The sequence below is a fragment of the Zingiber officinale genome, chromosome 1B, assembly GCF_018446385.1.
Source record: "Zingiber officinale cultivar Zhangliang chromosome 1B, Zo_v1.1, whole genome shotgun sequence".
Taxonomy (NCBI): domain Eukaryota; kingdom Viridiplantae; phylum Streptophyta; class Magnoliopsida; order Zingiberales; family Zingiberaceae; genus Zingiber; species Zingiber officinale.
Window position 1 is genome coordinate 164,935,555 of NC_055986.1, and position 22,713 is coordinate 164,958,267.

General features: G+C 40.4%; 3 protein-coding genes across 3 annotated transcripts; 1 reads left to right on the forward strand and 2 right to left on the reverse strand.

The window, feature by feature from the left end:
• The first annotated feature begins 2,154 nt into the window (after nucleotides 1-2,154).
• Nucleotides 2,155-2,553, forward strand: LOC122044374 (small polypeptide DEVIL 11-like). Its single transcript, XM_042604877.1, has 2 exons — nucleotides 2,155-2,162; nucleotides 2,223-2,553. The coding sequence occupies exons 1-2, from the start codon at nucleotides 2,155-2,157 to the stop codon at nucleotides 2,551-2,553; spliced, it is 339 nt and encodes a 112-aa protein (XP_042460811.1).
• A 5,026-nt stretch (nucleotides 2,554-7,579) lies between these two features.
• LOC121988773 (L-type lectin-domain containing receptor kinase IV.1-like) lies at nucleotides 7,580-9,856 on the reverse strand. Its single transcript, XM_042542411.1, has one exon. It carries the CDS (start codon nucleotides 9,800-9,802, stop codon nucleotides 7,784-7,786), a length of 2,019 nt encoding a protein of 672 aa, XP_042398345.1. The 5' UTR covers nucleotides 9,803-9,856; the 3' UTR covers nucleotides 7,580-7,783.
• A 370-nt stretch (nucleotides 9,857-10,226) lies between these two features.
• LOC121988774 (ribulose bisphosphate carboxylase/oxygenase activase, chloroplastic-like) lies at nucleotides 10,227-12,368 on the reverse strand. The gene is made up of 7 exons (XM_042542426.1): nucleotides 12,208-12,368; nucleotides 11,833-12,134; nucleotides 11,631-11,736; nucleotides 11,465-11,550; nucleotides 10,917-11,389; nucleotides 10,553-10,834; nucleotides 10,227-10,470 (listed from the first exon to the last, which is right to left on the reverse strand). Exons 1-7 carry the CDS (start codon nucleotides 12,256-12,258, stop codon nucleotides 10,355-10,357), a joined length of 1,416 nt encoding a protein of 471 aa, XP_042398360.1. The 5' UTR covers nucleotides 12,259-12,368; the 3' UTR covers nucleotides 10,227-10,354.
• Between the last annotated feature and the right edge of the window lie 10,345 nt (nucleotides 12,369-22,713).

Below are 22,713 nucleotides of genomic sequence, written 5' to 3' on the forward strand. Positions count from 1 at the left end.
CATGTTTTAATAGAGAGATTTTAATTTATAAAATTTACTTTTATAACCAACCATGAAGGGAAATTTTAATAGAGAAATTTTTATTAAAATTTCGGAAGCAAATTAGGAAGTTTTAATTCTTTTATTATTAAAACTTTCCTTGCTTGGAGCTATGAGGTGGTCGACCATGTTGATTTAAGAAAAGGAAATTATTTTTAATCAATTAAATTTTCCTTTTCATGGCAAAGAAAATAAGGAAGTTTTTATTTAAATTTTCCTTATTTGCCAAGACCAAGGATTATAAAAGAGAGGGAGGGGGTGTCTTCATGAACAACAACTCTATTATATTTTCCTCCCTCTCTTCCTTGGTGGTGGCCGGCCCTAGTCCTTGCTCTTCTCCTTTTCTCTTTTTCCTTGGTGGCCGGCGGCATCAATACTAGAGGGGTTTTTGGTGGCCGGTTCTAGCTTGGAGAAGAAGGAGAGAAAGGAGGCTTTGCTCTTGCATCCCTTGGAGCTCATTGGTTGGTGGGCAAATCTTGCTAGAAGAAAGGAGGCTTGGTGGTTCTCATCTCGGTAGATCATTGTCCACACAACGTCCGAGATAAGAAGAGGAATACGGTAGAAGATCAAGAGGTTATTGCTTACAAAGAAAGGTATAACTAGTAATTGTTTTCCTTGTCATACTAGTTTTCTTTGTATGAATTCCAAACACAAGAGGCTAGAGATTCTAGATTTTCGGATTTGTAATTCAAAGTAGTGTTTCTTTTATTTTATTTGTCGGTCTTGTGATTCGATTGTTCCTTTTGGTTAAACCTAAGGTTATATAAGGAAATTAAATATTGAATTTCGTTAAGAGGCTTTGTCGAGGCAGTGGTGAATGTTCCCATGCCCAAGAAGGTCAAGTGCCTCGCCATGTTTGACCTGGGAGTCGATTCCCGAAATAAATATTTAATTAAATTTGTAACCTAGGTGGATTTGGATCTATAATGTTAAGTATCATTTGCGATCCAAGTCTAAATCATTAAGAACAGATAAGTTAAATTTGGATTCAATAATATTAAGTTCCGTTTGCGATTCTGAATTTGATTTTTAAAGAACACAATAGGTTGTTAGGAAAGGTTCGACACTTGTACAAAATTTTTTGTACAATGGAACCGGTACGATCTTCCTAGGACCAACCAACAACAGGTACAACCAAAAACACTTAAAGAGGAATAATCAGGAGCATGACCATATAGTTTTTGAAAATGAGACAAACCTGAATTGTGAGAAGTTGAAATCTTATTAATCTTGGATCCCCATATCTTGCTATCGAAGTGCAAGTATATCTACTTCTAATTGATATTGTCTGGCAAAGTTAGACTGCATATATAATCTTGTCAGATGATCCCAAATATCTTTAGTTGTCTCATACTTGGCCAACTGAGCACCAATGGAGTGTGAAACAGAATTATTGATCCATGTAATAATCTTCTCATTATCGATCTCCCAAATATCCAATGACTTTGTATAATCATCAGTATTAATGTCCGTAGGTTGAACTCGCACACCTGAAACATATCCCCATATAGATTTTCCTCGCAAAATTTTTTTCATCACATATCCCCAATACGAATAATTTTTTCCATCTAATCAGGCATTGATCGATTGAAGCGAATCTTCTGTGTGGTCACTCATGATGATAGAACAAATTGTGTTCACGAATAACCGAATACCAAAGAAAATCAAGTATTGCGAAAACAAAAGAAACTCAATCAAAACTGTACGATTGTGTAAAAAAAAAAATTTCGAGGCTTCGCCCCGAACCCCGAGTGGGGGTGCGCTACCCCCGCATCCCCTAGTGAACTCACCATGGAATTCGATCCGTGAAAACTGTGGGTCGAATTAACAGTTCTTCAATCTAATTATCAAAAATATAGAGATGAAGGCTCTGATACTATGTAAAAATTGATGTTAAAGAAAAGTAACCGTCTTTATTGATGAATTCAAAAAAAGATGATAAGAAAATAAAAAGTACAAAGTCTTATATAGTAAATTATAGAAAATTTAAAACCTAAATTAGAAAGAAAGGTAAAAAATTCTAATTATATAATTTGAAAGCGTTTCGGTTTGTTCTTTGTTAGATTATTAGAATAATTTTTTTAAAAAAAAAATAGAATAGATTCCTTCAGGACCATGTCACCGTGAACAATGCCTTTTATGTTGATAATTTTTTTTAAATCTAGCGCTATATAATATAACAGCTTCGATCTCCACCACTTCACCGCCTCGTTCGAGCCGATTCTTCATTTTATCATTCTTCATAGATCGCCTCTGTTTGCTTTCCGGTGGCGCAGGCCGGTGCGCGAGAAAATGGAGGAGGTGTTGACGGAGGAGAAGTGGAAGGCGTCCAAGAAGCAAGGGGTGTTAGGACGATCGGCGAGCACGCGAGTGAGGAGCACTGCGTCGAGGGCGACGCCGGTGACGCGGTCGTCGTCAGGGCGGTGCGCGAGGCTGGTGAAGGAGCAGAGGGCAAGGTTCTACATTGTGCGCCGCTGCGTCAGCATGCTCGTCCGCTGGCGAGACTGCTCTTGACGCCTGCGTGCTGTCGATTAAGCCCTTAATTCCTTTATCGGAGTCTTCAGTGCAATCGCCGTTCTTGGAGGGAGAGGAAAGCGGCAGGGATCCCCTGTATACAGTTTGGTTATTATTCATGGTGTTTAGCTTTCTTATCTCTTAAATTGTTGCTTCTGCTCTCTTTGAAAACTTTGGGATTTGACCTGCAATTCAACTCTTTTTACTAATCAGATATGTAGCTCTTTTTACCGATCAAATGGATTGTCACAGAACAATTTTAGCTCAAAAATGTATCCACCTAAAATTGGAAGGACCATAATATTGCGTTTCCTAGGACAAATCTTTGTTTTGCCCCCCTTCTAAAGGGAGCATCGCAACCATCCAAACAGGGAAGGGTGACAGGGAAAGGCAAGGCTGTCAAGAGGGCGGAGGACCATGAGAGTCGTTGGTGGGGGAAGAGTAACGCTATACACCGAACTAATATCATCTAATTATCAATCATTTATAAGGCTATATTAGATATCGAGACAATGACCTACGAAAACGAAGGCTAATCTGAATCCAGTGCTAAAATCATTGTAAATTCCTACGAGCACATCGGAATGACTTTCTACTGGGATCGGAATGATTTTCTCTCAATGAACAAGAGAGACTAAGCTTAGTTCATCATGTCCAATTTGTAGAAATTAAGAAAAGAAAAAAATTAATTATATTATTGAATTCAAAATTGATACTTAAAAATACAGAGTATACGATCTTATATAGTTTAATTAAGCAATCCTAAACTCTAAATATAAAAGAGAAAAAGATCAAATTGTCCTAAAAATTATAAACAAATAAATATATATAATCTAACATCCCCTCAAACTCACGATGTTATAGTTAGAAGCATTGAAAGTTTGTTAGATAAGAAACGAAAGTTGTTAGATAAGATTGACAATATGATGGTGTCAATCTGAAGATGATGTCGAGTAATGTGACAATCAATTTCAATATGTTTCGTCCACTCATGAAAAACTGAACTGCGTGCAATTTGAATAGTACTCTGATTATTACAATATAAAGCAGTAGGTTGATGAACAGAGATACTCATATCCGTAAGCAACCAACACAACCAAACTATCTCATAAGTAGTTGAGATCATGGCACGATACTAGCTTCTGTGGAAGATTTAGAAGTAACATCTTACTTCTTAATTTTCCAAAAAATGAGGGAATCACCAAGAAAAATGTAGAAGCCGGTGGTAGATTTACGATCTGTAGGATCACCGGCCCAATCTGTATCAGAGTATGCATGTAGTTCAAAAGATTAAGTAGAAGGAAATAAAAGTCTTTGAAATTGAGTACCCTAAAGATACTTGAGAATACGAAGAACAGCAACCCAATGAACTGTAGTTGGTGTAGCGATAAATTGACTAACCACATGAACAACATATGCAATATCTGGACAAGTCACGATAAGAAACCAAGCTTCCAATAATAGTTCTGTACAAACTAGGATCTGACAAAGGTGAGACATTAGATAGAGAATATCGAGTATTAGTCTTGATAGAAGTATCAACAACTCTATTATCAATAAGACGAGCACGTTCAAACAGATCGGATATATACTTTGACTGAGAAAAAAGATAACCTTTCGGGGAATAAGCAACCTCAATGCCCAGAAAGTAGTATAGTATACCCAAGTCTTTCATAGCAAAACAACAAGTTAACTCAGATTTCAGAAAAGCAATTCCATCATAATCATCACTAGTAATAAACATGTCATCAACATATAATGATAAAAGAATACAACCTGCACTCGTACATCTAACAAACAATGTTGAACCATGATTACTAGGATGAAAACCAAGCGAAGTAATCACTGTAGAGAACTTCTCAAACCAAGCACGAGGTGCTTGTTTGACATCATAAAGAGCCTTACAAAGTCTGCAAACTTCACCAGGTTGGTGTGAAATACCAAGAGGATGTGTCATATAAACTTCTACATGAAGATCACCATTTAGAAATGTATTCTTGACATCCATATGAAATATTCTCCATCGATAAATAGAAACAAGAACAATCAGAGTACGAACAGTCGTTATTTTTACAACAGAAGTAAATGTTTCCTCATAATATATGTCATACTCTTGAAAATAACCTTTAGCAACAAGACGAGTTTTGTATCATTCGATAGAACCATCAGATTTAGTTTTAATCTTATATACCCAACGAGAACCAATAGTGTATTTTCCTAGTAGCAACGGAACTAAATCTCATGTATGAGTCTAATGCAAAGCAGTTAGTTCTTTAGTCATAACACTCTGTCAAAGTGGGTTACAAACAACTTCTTTATATGATACAGACTCAGAAAGACAATGAATAGATGAAATAAATGAAGTAAAAGAATGAGAATAACAAGAGTAAGAAAAATTTGGTAGTTTAGTAGACTTACGAATACTAGTGGATTGACGATGGTGGAGAGACGGATCACCTGTAACCTCAGGAGATGATTGGGTAATGGCAGAAAGAGGAGCATGTGGAGCAGATATCTCAGGAACCAAAACACCAGATTTAGTTGAGCTACCAGTAGGAGCTGTGGGTGAAACTTCCTCAATGTCAGTATTGAAAGGATCAATACAAAGCAGATCCGACTTTGTCATATTATGCAGACTAGTTGGAATAGAAAAGAATGGAATATACTCAAGAAACACAATATGACGAGAGACATACAATTTTTTACTAACGGGATCAAAGCAACGATATCCTTTTTAAGTAACATCATAACCCAAAAGACACAAAGAGCAGACCGAGAGACTAATTTATCATGCTCGACATGTGGACGAAAGACAAAGTAAGTACAACCAAAAACACACAAAGAGGAATAGGGGAGCATGCCCATACAATTTTTTAAAAGGTGACAAGTCTAAATTGTGTGAGGTTGGAATTCTATTAATCACGTGAGCAGCAATAAGGATTACTTCCCTCTAAAATGTACTAGGAACACTGGTAGATAATAAAAATGAACAAACTATTTCAACAAGATATCTATATTTTCGTTTAGCCACACCAGTCTATTCAGGAGTATCTGTACAAGAGGTTTGATAAATAGTGCCATCAGAAATAAGTAATTGTGAAAAATGATTCGAAGTGTATTTACCCCTCAAATCACAATGAAAACACTTTATGACATTAGAATGTTGAGTTTTCACAAGAGCTCTCAAGTTGTTGAAAATAGTAAGATAATCAGACATGTGTTTCATATGAGAAACTCAAATGTAACAAGTGCAACCATCAATAAACGAAATACAATACCTTGACCCCCCCCCCCTTTTGTAGGAATAGGAGAGGATCTCCACACATCAAAATGGATAAGATCAAATGGAGTAAAAGAAAAAGAAAGACTTTTAGAAAATGGTAAGGTAGAAAATTTGGCCAGTTTACAACCACTACAATAAAAACTATCAAAGCTTTTTAAAGGTCTGATACTCCTGTAGAAGCTAAAAACTACAAACGAGATGCTGAAACATGACCTAAACGAGAGTGCCACAAATAAAAATCAAAAGATGAATGACTCAAATGAAAAGATGATAAATCCACACTCGAAGCTATAACTTCTGTACTTTGAGTTGATTTAAAATATAGAGTCCTCCTTGCCTACGACTTGTCCTAATCAACATCTGAGATTGCGGGTCCTGAACATAACAATTGGATAGATAAAAAGAGACTAAGTATCTAAACTTACATAATTGACTAATAGAAATAAGATTTAAAGTAAGACTCGTAATATAATAAACAATAGTAAGAGATAAACAAGATGTAACAATTGAACCGATACCTACTAATGACATAGGAGTACCATCAACAGTCATAATAGATATAGATGAACCGGGAGAAAAAGAAACAAAAGATGATAAATTAGATGACATATGATGGGAGGCATCATAGTCCAAAATTCATAAGGATGAAGATATACCTGAAATAACAGACGATGACAAACCTATATAAGAGGAAGCTGACATGGCTGAGGGTTATGAAGTAAGGAACTATTAAAACTACTCTAACATATGCACATCAAATTTCCATGAAGCATCTACACAACCAGACATGATGACAAAACGAATAATGCTCATAATAATCAAACTATAAGGATACACATTTGTATGATCCGTAAAAACTAGTGTCAAGATGACCCGTAGTAACACGAAGAATTTGAGGCAGAAAAGGATGTCAAACATAGAAATCAACAGCACATGGCGTTGGTTTTGAAATCAGTAGAAAAGGACGTCAATGTCAAAATTGGTAACACAGAGTGTCAGCACCGAAATCGACAGGAAAAAACGTCGATACCAAAATTGACAACACAGGGTGTCAGTACCGAAATCGATAGCAATAGGAGGCGACAGTGGCAACATGAAGTAATAACAGAGAACGACAGAAAAAATTAGGTTAGAGAAGGAGAATCACTTTGATACCATATAGAAATTAAGAAAAGGAAAAAATTAATCATATTATTGAATCCAAATTTGATATATAGTATAGTGAAAAATAATTATCTAAATTTAATAAAATAATTTTTAAACCCTAAATTATGTATTTTAAATATGAGGTATGAGCATAATGCATGTGCAACTGAGGGCCACAATGAGTTACGTATATTTTATAGAATAACAAGAAACACGAAATAAAAGAAGACTTTAGGAGAGAACTTGTTACATCAATTAAATCATAAACGCTACTAAATTCCATGGGATATTTTCAATGTTCCCATAAATAGTCATCTTTGACTTTAATCCAATCTTCTAAAATTTATCGTCCAATCAATTGTATTCAACTTTCTTGGAAATTGTCAAACTATTTATTTTTCCAATGTGGTTGAGAATTGTTATTCTCTTTAAATTCTTGATAAGTGCATTAATTCCAACCACAACTGCAGGCAACCAATGACCAAAATGACGTTTGTAGGCGAAGGTGAGGTTTGAGGGATCATAAAGCCTTCTGAAGTGTCCTCAAGGATTTTGAACAAACGATATGTTCGTTGCTGAATGTTTTTATTTCAGCGTGACAGTTACACAACTTTAAGGCGCTATTTCTTAAACCTCTGAAAACTCGACAATGGAGTATCTGCCTGGTTAATATGTATACAGTGCCTGTTCATCCCACAGTGAGTGTCACTGAAAAGCTTAAAAACCGATGGGGGAAAACAAATTTACAAACAAAGTCGTAATTCTAACAAAATCAGACAATTAATAGTGACCAGCAATCGTTCATCCACCGCCTGAAAATAATGGCGACGACTGCTGTAGAAGTGCTTCAGCATGTGAAGAGGACGGATAGAGCTTGAGGAAATCGTCGAAGGACTCGTCATACTTCAGCGTGGCCACACCGTCGATCAATCCCTCCGGCAACATGCTCGGCAAGGAAGCGTCGCCTTCTAAGAACTGCACCACCTGCTTCATGGTCGGCCTGGCCATAGGATCAGGGTGCGAGCAGAGCAGCCCGAGCTTGAGCACGGCCTCCACCTCCTCCTCCGCCGCCGCCGCCAATTCCTCCCCCAAATCCGCGTCCCTCGCCTCCAGAAGGGCCTTCTTCTTCCAGCACTCGAGCGCGAACTCCACCAGTCCCGGAGAGTCCGCCGACCCCTTCACCTCCAGCGGCCTCCTCCCGCAGGCGACCTCCAGCAAGAAGGCTCCGAAGGCGTACACGTCCGTCTCCTTCGTCGCCTTCCCCGTCTTGCTCAGCTCCGGCGCAAGGTACCCCAAGGTCCCCACGATGTGCGTGGTGTGCGGATTTTCCCCGTGGTCGTACAGCCTCGCGAGCCCAAAGTCCCCCAGCTTCCCATTAAACTCCCCGTCGAGCAGCACGTTGCTGGCCTTGATGTCCCTGTGAATCACCACTTGCTCCCATCCATCGTGCAAGTAATAAAGCCCCGCCGCCACGCCTTTCACGACGCGGAACCTCTGCGACCAATCCAGCCGCGGTCGGTCCTTGTAGAAGATGAACTTATCCAGGCTTCTATTGGGCATATAATCGTAGACCAGGAGCAACTCCCCCTGCCGTCGGCAGTAGCCGAGGAGCTGCACCAGGTTCCGGTGCTTCAGCTTGCCCATGCTCACGACCTCCGAGATGAACTCCTTAATCCCCTGCTTCGATTCGTGGGTGACCCTCTTCACCGCGACCTCGACCTTTGACGACGGTAGCACGCCTCTGTAGACCCGGCCGAAGCCGCCGGCGCCTAGGAGGTTCGCCTCGTTGAAGCCTCTGGTCGCTCGGTACAAATCTTTGTATGAGAACCTGTGCGGTCCGTACTCCAGCTCCCAATCCTCTAATAACTCTGCAAATTTCCTCCTCCTTATAGCGATGAAAATCATCGCTGTTATGCAGATCGATGAGAGGATTACAGTAGCTAGAGGAAGGCTAATCGCCAAGACATCGGATTTCTTCTTTTGGCTTCTGGGAAGAGGAACTGGAGGAAGCTTCGAGATGTTGAGGGGTTGCGCATCTCCGTTGAGGTTAAAACTCCATCCGAGAATGTAGTGGGATCCTGTGGCGGCGCCGGTGGAGGCAGAGAAGCCCACGAACATCTCATCCAAGACGATGGAGGAAAGATTGATCTTTGAGGAAACGATGGGAATCTCTGGTTTGGAAACAGAGAGAGGAGCCACCACGACTTGGAGCAGCAGGTCGCGGCCATCGAAGTCGACCCACACCTGCATCGGGTCGCCGCTTATCAGCGTGAGGTTCTTGGGGATGCCGGATTCGAAATAGGCCACCGGCGAGGAGTTCGCCGACACCAAGGTGTTGACGTCGATCCCGACGTGGTTGTTGTTGATGTCGTAGAACTCCACGGACATGACGGTGTCGAATTCGACGGCCACGATGTGGTTGCTGGGGCTGCCGATGTTGGAGACGTTGAAGAGGCCGAGGTGTTGACTGGGCATGGAGCCTTGAATACCGACGGACGGAGCGATAGCGAAAGCAATGCCATGGCCGCTCACATCGGAGTGCTCCGGCACGATGGCGAACACGAAGGTGGCCGAAAAGGACCGAGGCGCGCCGGTAGCGGAGTCCTTGAAACGGAGAGGAAGCGGGTAGAAAGCGTGTCCTTGGGCTTGTTCTGTGTCGTTGGTGAGCTTGATGAGTCCGTCGCCGGTGATCTCCGCAAAACCGTTGAGGCTCAGGTTTGCCCCTACGAATCCATTGTAGACGAAGGCCTCATCGGCGGCGGTTGCTGCTGCAACGACGATGAAGCAGAGGACGGCGGAAAGCATGGGCAGTTGACTCATCGTTGGCACAAAAACTATCTAACCCCAATTTCTTATGCTCATCTTGCATAATTAAGGCCCTAATTATATGGGCTCAATCTCACTAAATAGAGTTTGATTTGTTTGTTTTCTCTTTATTGGGGTTTTTTCTGTATAATAAATACATAGGCAACGACTGAGGAGATATTATACGTTCAATTCAAGGAATAACCGACAGCCACCTCTTCAAGAAGGAAATGTTAATTGTATGATTCGGTCTCACTAAGGAAAACAGGATCTGGGCATTAATGTATCGAGACGTGATATGGGCATGCTACCTTGTCTCTTACAACAGAATCCAAGTCAACGCTACGGCTAGATTAATTAAGTTTTCTACACGTTCATGCGTAGCCTTAAAACAAAAATTAAAGGAAATAAAGAGATAGAATTCAGATTAACCTCAGAATAAGTCAAAGATCCGAAAAGCTTTTATTGTTCAAACTTCAAACATTAAGCTTCATAGAGACTTGTGTAACAATGCAGCAACTGCCATATAAAATAATAAAACGTGTGCATAGAACTGCAGGAGTAGATTTAGACAGTGTACAAACAGCTACCGTCATCGCTCCTGGCTGTCGGATCGAAGTTCTTGGCGATGGGATCGGTGCATCCTTCCGGAACTGGAATGTGCACCTGCTGCGCCGCTTTCCCTGCGCACGATACGCCGCACAATTCGTCGATCTTCTTGTCAATTGCAGAAATTGGAAGAAGGGATGGGATCGACATGCTCACCGTAGAACTCCCCGGTCTTCATGGCGTCCTCATTGGCGTCTCCGAGGGCGGCCTCGCTCAGGTACTTGTCGGCCAGCTGCACCCTCTTCACGTTCTCCTGCTCCTTCACCAGCATCTGCCCGTACTCCATGAGCTTGTCGAGAGTCATCTTCGGCTGGTCGAACGTCGGCGGCCCTTCCAGCGAGTTCACCAGCTTCTTCCCCACGGTTTCCACTCCGGTCTCTGCCACCCATCTCCTGACCTCGTCATCGTAAACCCTCGCTCGCACTGCACCGAAGAAGTCTGCATTTTGTATTGGAGGAAGTTGTCAATCATGATTGATTAACTGTTTTTGTTCATAAGAAATGAATTTAATTTGGTTTACCGATAGATTGGCCAGGGAAGGAGTCGACGAGCTTGACGATGTCTTCTCTGGGCACGTTGTCGGTGCGGAAGATGCCGGTGCAGACGCCGATGCGGTCCTCCCGGGTGGGCGCCCAGTAGAACTTCTCCATTCGGCCGTCGCGGATGAGCGGCGCGTAGAGGGTGGAGAAGTCGTTGCCGGTGACGATGATGGGGACACGCGGGTTCTCCTGCTTGTTGTACATCCCCGGCAGCTGCACGTTGGTGGGGTTGTCCGCGATGTTCATCAGCGTCGCGTTCACCATCTGGTTGTTCACCGTGTACTGGGTGGTGCCGCCCAGCCGCCCCGCGCCGGCGTCGAGGTCGTTGATGAACAGGCAGCACATCTTCCCCTTCTTGATGATGTCTGCAGCCTCGCGGTAACGCTGACGTAATAGTTTCGCCGGCTCCCCGGCGTTGCCGCTTTCCAGTTCTCCGGCGCTCATCATGATCGGACTGTCGACCGAGCAATTATATATATTAATCATCGAACAGTTTAATCGGACTTAATAAATTGAAGAACAAACTCACTTAATTCCCATCTTTGCAAACACAAGCTCGCATTGGAATGACTTCCCCTGCCCTTTGCCTCCCCAAATACCCAAGATCAAAGGAATCTATCAACCATCACGCAGAAATCAAAGATTCAAGTCGTGACAAGAACAACAAAGATATATACATTTGTAATTTAAGTAACCTTAATGTTAGGCAAGTTCATGAAGTTCTTGGCTATGTGAACGACGAGCTTGTCCATGAAGGCAGGGGCGATGTAGTATCCTCCCATGGTGTTGTCGAGGCTGTACCTGTTACGCCGTAACTGATCAATTCAACAAATTAACCCAACAAATCTGCAACTTGAGTGAAGTTTAATTCGATCGGTAGCTATATATATATGTTACTGGCGGAGGCCTTGGCTGATGTATTCTTGGGAGAACATGACGGCGATGTGGGTGCCGTCGCCCGAGGGCGCCTGGAACAGGGAATCCACCAGCCCCTTTCCTCTCGTGATGTCCTGTTGGTCGTCGGAGGTGTCGTGGTAGAGCCCTCCCCACCGGTCCTTCTCCGTCTGCTTGGACTCGTCGAGATCGGCGGCCAAGACCCTGAGAGTGCCGCCGGAGATCCTGGCATGGCTCGTGCCTGCGGTGCTCCACTTCAACCTGCTGCCCAAGAACGCCGAGCTCGGGAATGCATTCGAGCTCCGCTGAAAGCAACACAATTCGAGTTAGAAAACAGAGCGAGCAAGAGAGAACAGAGCTCATACTGATGACTGTTACCGGCGGTACTAGGTTGACGGCTCCGACGGTGGACGCTGCTGCCGTAGCCATGCCGGAAACGGGAATTCGAGAAGAGCAAACAAGAAAAGATGCGTTGGGAATTCGAATATATCGGTGAAGCAGCCGGACCGGAGCGTCGGCTTGACGGCTTCGTTCCTTGCATGTGTGGTTGTGGCTCGCTGAGCCCTGGCGGCCACACAATTTCAGATTGCCTAAATTTCCCTTATCTCTTAACAACGATTAGTCGTAAAATTCAACTGATTGCCTTGACTTTCAGAATAAAAAAAAATACAATGCTAAATGATTAGAATCATTATAGAATATACTTTATAACATTATTAAGGATATTTCAATAATATTATCTTTAAATATTAATTTTATATATATATATATATATATATATATATATATTATAATTTAATTCTAACAGTCAGATTATGACTAAATAGATTTATTGTAAAAAAATTAAAACTAATTAGTCTCATTGATTAATCTTGGAATGATCGATTCGATAAAAAAAAAATCATTGATCATCAGGATATATATAGCGGTGAAGGATGTGTTGCCACCACCAGACCTTCGTACTAGGTCAGGCGAAGCGATTAAAAGTGGTACCCTCGGTCTTGCGCATGCCACACACAAATCGCACAGAAGAATTAGAGCGAGAATCAGGGAAAAAGGTCCATGGCGTAAATCTTTCGACACTCAAGTCAGGAGTAGCATAAAGCAAAAAGTACAAAAAGAAGATGAATAGTAGTCCTGTAATAGATACGTACGAGTGCGCGTACCTAGCTAACGGAGAGGACCTCCCTTTTTATACTGCCCCTCGTAACTTCTTTAATTATGAGGATCAAAAAATGTTAAGTGTCAGGGTATGTTGGGTAATAAAGGATGTATGGCGGACTCCCATTGAGTAGAGGAAGATTATGCTTCATGTATGTGGCAAAACATCAGAATATTCTCAAACAACGGTCGTTATTATCTGACAAGTGGTTATGATTCCCTGACAATGTTATTTCCTAGAGATCCGACCGACGCTTGAGTCGACCGAGAGTAGACTAGGAATTGTGTCCAAGAGAAGTGAGGGACTAAGCCATGAGGGGTCGGACTGAGCCCTGAGGGACCTGACCAGCTCTTGAGCCGATCGGGAGCATACTTGGAGTCGTGCCTAGGAGAAGTAAGGGACTAAGCCCCGAGGGGCCCGACTGGCTCTTCGACCAACCGGGCGTAGACTAGAAGTCGTGCCCAGGAAAAGTGAGGGACTGAGCCCTGAGGGGCCTAACTAGCTCTTGGGTCGACCGGGCATAAATTGGAAGGTGTGCCCAGGAGAAGTGAGAGATTGAGCCCTGAGGGGCCCAACCGGCTCTTGAGCCAATCAAGTGTCATGGAGACTTGAGTCCCGGAGATCCGACTGACACTTGGACCCGGTTGGCTATGAACCACGAGCAATGACCAGGAGGCATGGGGAACTGTGCCTTAGACATCTGATCGGCGCTTGCGCCGGCTGAGAGTAAAATGGGAACCTTGCCCAGTAGAAGTGAGGGTCTAAGTCTTGAGGGGTCCAACCGACTCTTAGGCCAACCGAGAGTAGATAGGGAGTCATGCCTAGAAGAAGTGAGGGTTTGAACCTTGAGGGGCCTGACCAACACTTGGGTTGATCAAGCGTAGAATAGGAGTTGTGCCTAGGAGAAGTGAGAGAGTGGACCCTAAGGGACCTTACCTGTGTTGGATCGAGTCGCATATGAGAGAGGGGGGGGGTGAATTACATGGTTTTGAAAAACTTTTATTTTCATTTTGAGATCAAAGTAAATGCAGCGGAAAAACACAACAATTAAAAGCAAGTAAAAAGACAGAAACAGACACGGTCAATTTTACTTGGTTCTGAGCTTTTGGCGACTCTAACTCCAAGCCTCAGGTCCCGCGGACCTATCGATGGGTAATCTACTAAAATACCTCTTCCGGAACCGCTGAAATAGAGAATCAGGTACATCAAAGAAAGTTGGAACTAGTGCAATTGCACTTATTCTTTTGCAATAATCAAGTACAGAATTTTAAAATTACCAAACACTTTTTCGGAAATGATCAACTTGAGCTTGGTGTTTGGGCAGCTTCTTAGCTGTAGACGGGCATTGCAGCATCGTAGTAGAGTCATAGCAACAAGCTGGAGCAGTTGAAACCTCAATCGGACACGTAGAAAGTTTTATCTGAGTTGTATCTTGAAGCTTGGTCGAGCACTTCTTTTATAGGCTGTGGAAGGCGCCTTCCATAAGGTTGAAGACGCCTACAGTGTGTAAAATATGATCTCGAAAAGTGTTGATCCTTATCATCGAAGAGGTCAGAATTTTATCTTGCGGAATGCGCTTTCCATGCACTGAAGGCGCCTTCCATGAACAGTGCGAAGGGGTCTTCCTTCACCTGGAAAGCGCCTCGGGCAATATTCACCTGAGGCCTTTTGTGCTCCCTTTGCCTTAGAAAATATGAGTCTACAACTAAAACATGTAACCTGCAACACAAGGTTAGCACAGTAATAATAAGCAGTAATAACTAGTTTCTGTCCTCCCTAGACCAAGAACTAGTCAATGTCTCAGTTTAGGGATCCAAAATGGACCTAAACTGGACCGATGCCTGCTTCCCTCAATCTGGACACGTCCTCACCAAGTCACTCTCCTCTAGTGACTTACCTTCAGTTACCAACTTGCAGTCGATTAACTAGCCTCTTGACCCACCAGGTCTTCTTGCCAGTTGTCAGGTCAGCAGACCTAATTGGACTTCTGCCAATTGTCAGGTCCCGTGGACCCAATTGAACTTTCCTCCAAATATCAGGTCGGCCCTTTGACCTATCTAGGCTTCGTACCAACTATCGAGTCCTTAGACTGGATTTCAGCTGGGTGTTATATCCTCTAGATCAGTCAACTCCTGCATGCTTGGTAAAGCAATTAGATCATATAAAGACCTAACTTAACTCACTTGTCATTCGTCAAAATCTAAGTTAGATCGTTAGTGTAAATTATACTAACAATCTCTCCCTTTTTGATAAAATGTTAACCTGAATTAAAGTTAGGAAAAGATATGCATAAAATAAAATAATAATAATAACTTTATTCAAGAGAAAAGATGCTTGAGTAAGATTTGTTGTTTGTTTAATTCTCTTGATGGTTTTAGAGTTAAGATTTGTCACAATTTAGTGGCTTTTTCTTACTTAACCCTTACACTCCCCTTTGGTATTCATCAAAAAATATGCAGAGGAATTTAAAAAAAAAAATTGTAGAGTAAGCATGGAAGGTAGGCATAAAATTTTGACAAAGAATGCAGAAACTAACTAAAAGGTTAAAAAAATTGTAAGTACTAAGTCAAAAATTTGTATGTAAATTTTTTATTAAGCTTTTAAAAAAATTCTAAGTAACATTAGAGAACTTTTGTCAAGGATTTAGTAAACATATTCAAGAATTTGATCAAAACTAAAGCTCTGCAAAAATATTGAAATGTAGTTTTGCAAGAATACTTTTCAAAAGGATTTTTATCAAAAATTTAAAAAGGAGATATTTTTCAATAGTTTTTTGAGTCATAGTAAGTTTGAAAAATGTTCAAAGGAAAATAATATTAAAGAAAAAAATTTCGTAAGTAAAAATTTCAGAGTGATTTCCAAAAAAAACTCTTCTCAGATAAATGCTTCAAAAATTATCCAAGAACTTGTTTGCAAATGTTTTAAATACTTTTAAAGAGAGATACTTTTCTAAGATAGATGTTTAAAGAAGAATTATTTCTAATGTGAAATGCTATCAAAAAGTTTTTTTTGGTAAGACGTTCCAAAAGAAACTTTAGTAAATGTCTTCAATAGTTTTCATGTTAGTAAATATTTTCAGGAACTTAGAATTTATTTTCAAAACAAGAGTTTATCTTTAAAATATTTTCAAAATGTTTTTAAGTTATTTTGAGTAAAAAAAAAAACATTTTTAACCCAATCTTCGTTTTAAAAAATGAAAGTTAAAAAAAGTTAAAGGTATTTTTTCATAATATTCTCCCCCTGAATCTATATTATTTAAGAAAAATATTTATATAAAAATTGTCCTTAAATGTCTAACTGTTAGTTACTAACTAATTATCAGAAGATAGCAGTGTTCACTTGGTTAGCCAAGTTAAGTAAATATGTCCAGTTAGTGTTTGATTAAGATAGATTACTTAACTTGATCACTGTAATTTGGTATTTCTCTCCTAGACTTATGATGATGCACTAATATAAGTATCTTAAGTCCAGGCAATTTGCCTATGCATCTCACGCCGTTCTAGTTTTTTGAATATACAATCAAGGAAGGTCTAGTGTGTTTATGAGATGCTCAATACCTAGAACTATAGGAGTATGCTTTCTATGGATTTGATCTAGACTAAGGATAAAGTCAATTTTGAAAGACAAAGAAAATGGAAATTTATAAAAAAAAAAAATCAAAGCAAAGACTTTTTCCTAGAATTTGTAAATTATTTTGAAAGTAGCAATCCTAGTCTATGACACACATTCCTAATTATCGACGTAAATGACTAAATTCACTTTCAGGGATGGATTGGGTAAATATGTCAGCTAAGTTTTACTTAGACTCAATGTAGTTGAGTTCGATGTCTTCTTTAGTTACATGATCCCTGATAAAGTGGTGTTTGATTTCGATATGTTTAGTTCTTGAATGATACACTAAATTTTTTGTTAAGTTGATTGAACTAATATTATCAATTAGTACTTTTATATTTTTAAAGTTTAAATTGAAGTCTTTTAGGATGTGCATCATCAATAATAGTTGTGCAACACATTCTCTTATTGCTATATATTCTGCCTTAGTAGTAGATAAAACAACACAGTGTTGCTTTCTACTAAACCAGCTGACAAGTGATGATCCAAGTAGTTGACAATCACCACTTGTACTTTTTCTATCTAGTTTGTACCCGGCATAATCTGAGTCAGAGAATCCTATAACTTCGAAATTGGTTGTTCTATGGTACCATATTCTTACGTTGGATGTTCCTTTTAAGTATCTAAAAATTCTTTTAACATTAGCCAAGTGTGACTCCTTGGAGCATGTTTGGTACCTAGAACACATACTAACTACAAATAAAATATCAAGCAGACTGGCAGTCAAGTATAGTAGGCTTCCTATGACGCTTCTGTAATATTTGAGGTCTATGGGTTTTCCACTTAGATCACTGTCTAAGGTCACATTGGTGGTCATTAGAGTTTTAATTTCCTTGAAATTTTCCATACCAAACTTTTTAAGTAATTCAAGTGTATATTTTTGTTGATAAACTTAAGTTCATTTGTTTGTTTGATTTGAAGCCCTAGGAAGAATGTTAGTTGTCCTACTAGACTCATTTCAAATTCTTGTTCCATCAATGTTATAAACTCTTGTAGGAGTTTTGAATTAATTGACCCAAATATTATATCATTTACATAAATTTGAGCTATAAAGAAATCTTGATTAATTATTTTGACGAATATAGTTGGGTCTATTTAACCTTATTCGAAGCTTTTTGAGATTAAATATGTGGTCAACCTCTCATACTAAGCTCTAGGAGCCTGTTTTAGACCATAGAGAGCTTTCTTTAATTTAAACACATGGTTACGATGTTCTTGTTGAACCCTATGGTTGTTTTGATGTGATCAACCAAGTTAGGTTAGGTCCTGTTTTGGTTTGATCCCTGTATCTAAGTGTGTAGGAGCTTAGGAGCACAGGAAGTCGAGCGGAAGACGCAGCTAGTGAGAAGGATGACACAAGAAGAGAACCGACGGGCTCGGTGCATCCGAGGGATGAAGTACTACGGAAGAGTAAACCAGTGGACGAGAAGAACATACGTGACGTTCAAGGGACGAGAAGCTAGATCGGAAGCCTGCTTGAGGAGAAGATCGAAAATTAGGTTTAGGTGAGCCCTATTTCGGTAGGCCGCAATCACCCAGGCGATCGAAACAGCTTAAGACCATATGGAGGTTGGAGAATCTGTTGAAGGCTCCTTCTAAAGGAATATAAGGCGCCTCCGAGGCGCCCCATGGACCACTGCTTCCTTCAAGAGGAGGGCGCCTTCCATGCGCATGGAAGGTGCCCTCCATAAATAAGGGAGACGCCTTCCATGCCTATGGAAGGCGCCCTCGACCTGGCCAAAGTAGCCATTGGCAATGGATAAGCCTTTATCTACTACTGCCTCGCTGGAGGCACCCTCCATTCTCCTTGGAGGCACCCTTAAGGTACAGATAGGATTTCTAGGAGCTATAAAAAGTCCCCTGAGCTAGGAAATAGAGCATCAACCCTTGTATTAACTTCCTAGCAATTGTTGGAGTTTTCATTGTGTGTAAAAGGCTTCTTCGCCTTCATAGGAGAAGATTCTTAGTAAGCTTTGCAACTGTCTTGGATTAACAATCACCTAGGTTGTAACCAAGTAAATCCTGAGTCTCTTCCTTATTTTTTGTCACTTTTATTTTATTATTATTGTTACATTTTAAATAGAGTTGAAAGAACGAGAAGGGAATTTTAGCATTTCAGACGATTCAACCCTCTCTTGCTGGCCCCGCTGCGCCAACAAGTGATATCAGAAGGACTAACCGCCGACTGAAGCATCAAGATCAAGACAATGGCCCGTGCAAACATTTACCCCCCAAAATTCGACGGAGACTTCGCACAATGGAAATGTCGAATGGAGGTATTCTTCAAAACAGATTTTGAAATTCTGTTAATAATGAAATACGGTTTTATAGCACCTATGGATCAACACAGAGCCAAGAAAGAAGAATATCAGTGGACGAAGAAGGAGCAAGCGGACTTCGTGGTGAATGGTAAAGTAGAGTTCCATTTGCTTAACATCCTTCAACCTCAGGAGGTCAATTGAATCGGCAGCTACGACTCCGCCAAAGATATCTGGGAGAAGTTTCTAGAACTTCATGAAGACACCTCAGAAGCAAAGTTAGCAAGGCGAGATATTCTCCGAACCCAGCTAACAAACCTGAGGATGAACAATGGAGAAAAGGTAGTGCAACTCCAAGCATGAATCAAGGAACTGATTACTCAGTTAAACCAAGATTCAATCCGGTATGCGCTCAACGTCTTCCCGAGAACTTCAGAATGGGTGTCCTTAGTAGATGCATACTACATCTCTAAGGATCTTGAGGTAAGTATGCTAGAGAATTTGTTTTCCACTTTTAAACTTCACAAATCTCGAATTGCTGATCCTAAAGAAATGGAAAAGACAAATCTCAATGTTGCCCTAAAAGCAAAGACGGAAGATCAAGACTCCGAAGCATCCATCGATGAAGTCGAAGCGACTCTTATGATAAGAAAGTTCAATTAATTTATTAAATCTAATAAATTTAAATCATAGACAAGAAAGCATCTTCGAAATAGAAGGACCGTCCGATGCTACAATTGCAATGAAGAAGGGAACATCAAAGATGACTGCCCAAAACTGAAGAACAAAGACAAGGAAAAGAATAAGAAGCCAGCTCGACCCAAACATAATCTCAAAGCCACATGGGACGAGTCGTCATCCTCCGAATCTGAAATCGAAGCATACATCGGACTAGCCCTAACGACAATCAATCAAGAAGAAGATGATACCAGCTCAGAGATGAGCATAGATGAAAGGGGAGGATCATCAGAAGAAAACAATGATGAAGGAGGAGCATCAGAACTTAAGCTAAGTGAGGTACGTGCTCTATCCCCCAAGTAGTCCTTTCAATTTATTAAAATTCTTACCAAAGATTTGGCAAAATTAGAAAAAGAGAACGATGATTTAAAAGGATAATTAAACAATTTAAAGGTTGAAAATGATAACTTGAAAATGCAAATCGACAGTTTAAAAAAAAAAAGGTGCATGCTCAAAATTAAATAACTTTAAAAAAAATCAAAACTTAGAATTCATGGCAGGTTAAACTGGTATATTAGACATCACCAAAGCTAAATTAGAAAATTTTCAAAAAATTGTATACCCCCTAAATTTTTTATTAACCCAGTAGGAAGGAACCTGTATTGAGTTCTAAAATCTCATTTAGATTAAACATTTATTTTTGGCTTTCATAAAAATTAAATGTTTAAATTTTTTAAAAGGTTTTGTCTAGAAGTGGTTGATAATCCAATAATCAAGAAGGCCTAGTACCTCACCACAGCCTGGAAGTCATTTACTGAATTAAATATTTAATTGACAAACTGATAAGTTTGTCAAATTAGATAAATAATACTTTTAATATTTGTCAATTATTTGAAAATTTCATGACTTAGAAATTGGTTAACTAGTAAGATTTACTTTTTTTTTTAAAGGTATCCCCAAAAATTTAATTTCAAAAAATTTTCCTAGTATTTTTTTATGTGATCAAAGGGGAGGAAAAATACAAGTTTAGGGGGAGTGAGGATTTTTTTTTTAATTTGAATATTTTTAACTCAAATGGTATTATACTTGTTTTTGCAATTTCTTATATTGCAATTTAATATTTAAAATGTTTTGCAATTTTTTTTATCTATTTGTTTTACCCTAACTTGAACTTAGGTTGATGCACATGAAAAAGGAAGAGATTGTTGAACCCCGTGGTTGTTTTAATGTGATCAACCAAGTTAAGTTAGATCCTATTTTGGTTGAATCCCTGTGTCTAAGTGTGCAGGAGCATAGGAGCACAGAAAGTCGAGTGAAAGACGCAGCTAGCGAGAATGATGGCACGGGAAGAGAGCCAACGGGCTCGGTACATCCGAGGGATGAAGTACTGCAGAAGAGTACACCGGTGGACGAGAAGAACGTACACGACGTTCAAGGGACGAGAAGTCGGAGTGGAAGTCTGCTCGAGGAGAAGGCCGGAAATTAGGTTTGGGTGAGCCTTATTTCGGTAGGCCACAATCACCCAAGCGATCGGTGCAGCTCAAGACCATATGGAGGCTGAAGAATCTGCTGAAGGCACCTTCTAAAGGAATACAAGGCGCCTCCAACGCGCCCCATGCGCCTCAGTTTCTTTCAAGAGGAGGGCGCCTTCCATGGGCATGGAAGGCACCCTCCATAAGCAAGGGAGGCGCCTTCCATGCCTATGGAAGGCGCCCTTGACCTGGCCAAAGTAGCCATTGACAGCGAATAAACATTTATCCGCTACTGCCTCACTGGAGGTGCCCTCCATTTCCCTTAGAGGCACCCTCAAGCTACGGATAAGATTTTCAAGAGCTATAAAAAGGCCCATGGAGCTAGGAAATAGAACATCAACTCTTGTATTAACTTCCTAACAACTGTTTGAGCTTTCATTGTGTGTAAAAGACTTCTCCGCCTTCAGAGAAGGAGATTCTTAGTAAGCTTTACAACTGTCTTGGATTAACAACCACCTAAGTTGTAACCAAGTAAATCTTGAGTCTCTTCCTTATTTTTTGTCACTTTTATTTTATTGTTATTGTTGTATTTTAAATAGAATTGAAAGAACGAGAAGGGTATTTTAGTATTTCAGACGATTCAACCATCTCTTGTCGGCCCCGCTACGCCAACAGTTCTAAGTTCTCAACCCCTGGGGTTGACCTACATATACCTCTTCTTTAATTAATCCATTGAGAAAGGTTGATTTCATGTCCATTTGATATAATTTAAAACTCTCATGGGTCATATAGCTCAACAACATTCTAATTGATTTGAGTCTAGCAACAGGGGCATAGGTTTCATCATAGTCGAGTCACTCGGCCTAACTAAATCCTTTGGCTACTAATATAGCTTTATTTCTAACGACTTCCCCTTTTTTATTTAGTTTATTTCTAAAGACCCATTTTGTTTCTATTAATTTTTTTTATTCTGGTAATGGAACTAGATCTCATACTTTATTTCTTTCAAATTGGGCCAGTTTCTCTTGCATGGCTAAGATTCAATCTGGATCATGTAATGATTCTTCTATTGTTTTGGGTTTGATGTTAGAGATTAATATTATTTGGCTTAGGTTTTTAAAACCTGATATAGTTTGGGCTCTTAGGTCTGGGTCACTAATTATTTATTTAAGTGGATGATTTAGGTTAACCCTTGTGGTTCAAGTTTGTTCGTTTTCTTATGGTTGATGTTCTTCTTCGTGTTCTTGACTTAAGTTTCAATTTGCACCCCCTTGACTAGTACTATCTCTAATAAAATCAATAGGTTGAATCTAAGTTTAATCAAAGTTATGGTTAAATTCTTTAAATTTTACATTTGTGGTTTCTTCGATGCTTAGTGTATTTTTATTATATACTCTGTGATCCGAATATAGTTGAGTGGCAGAGAGGAAATTAGGAGGAAAAGACAGGGGCACATAGGTCTTTTTACATGCTAGGGCTTTAAAGGAAGAGGAGGGATCGGGTTTTAGAGGAGGGGGGGCTCGCGTTTTTTGCACAGGGAGCTGGACCCGCCGCCAGCCAAGGAGAAGCTTGGGTTTGCCCCTCTCACGCCCTTCGTCGGCGACCGACGAAGTCGCCGGAGCTCTCTCTTCCTCTCCTCCACCCCTTTCCTCCGGTCTCACGCCATCGACGCCGCCTAGGAGAGGGCAGTAACCGAGCACCG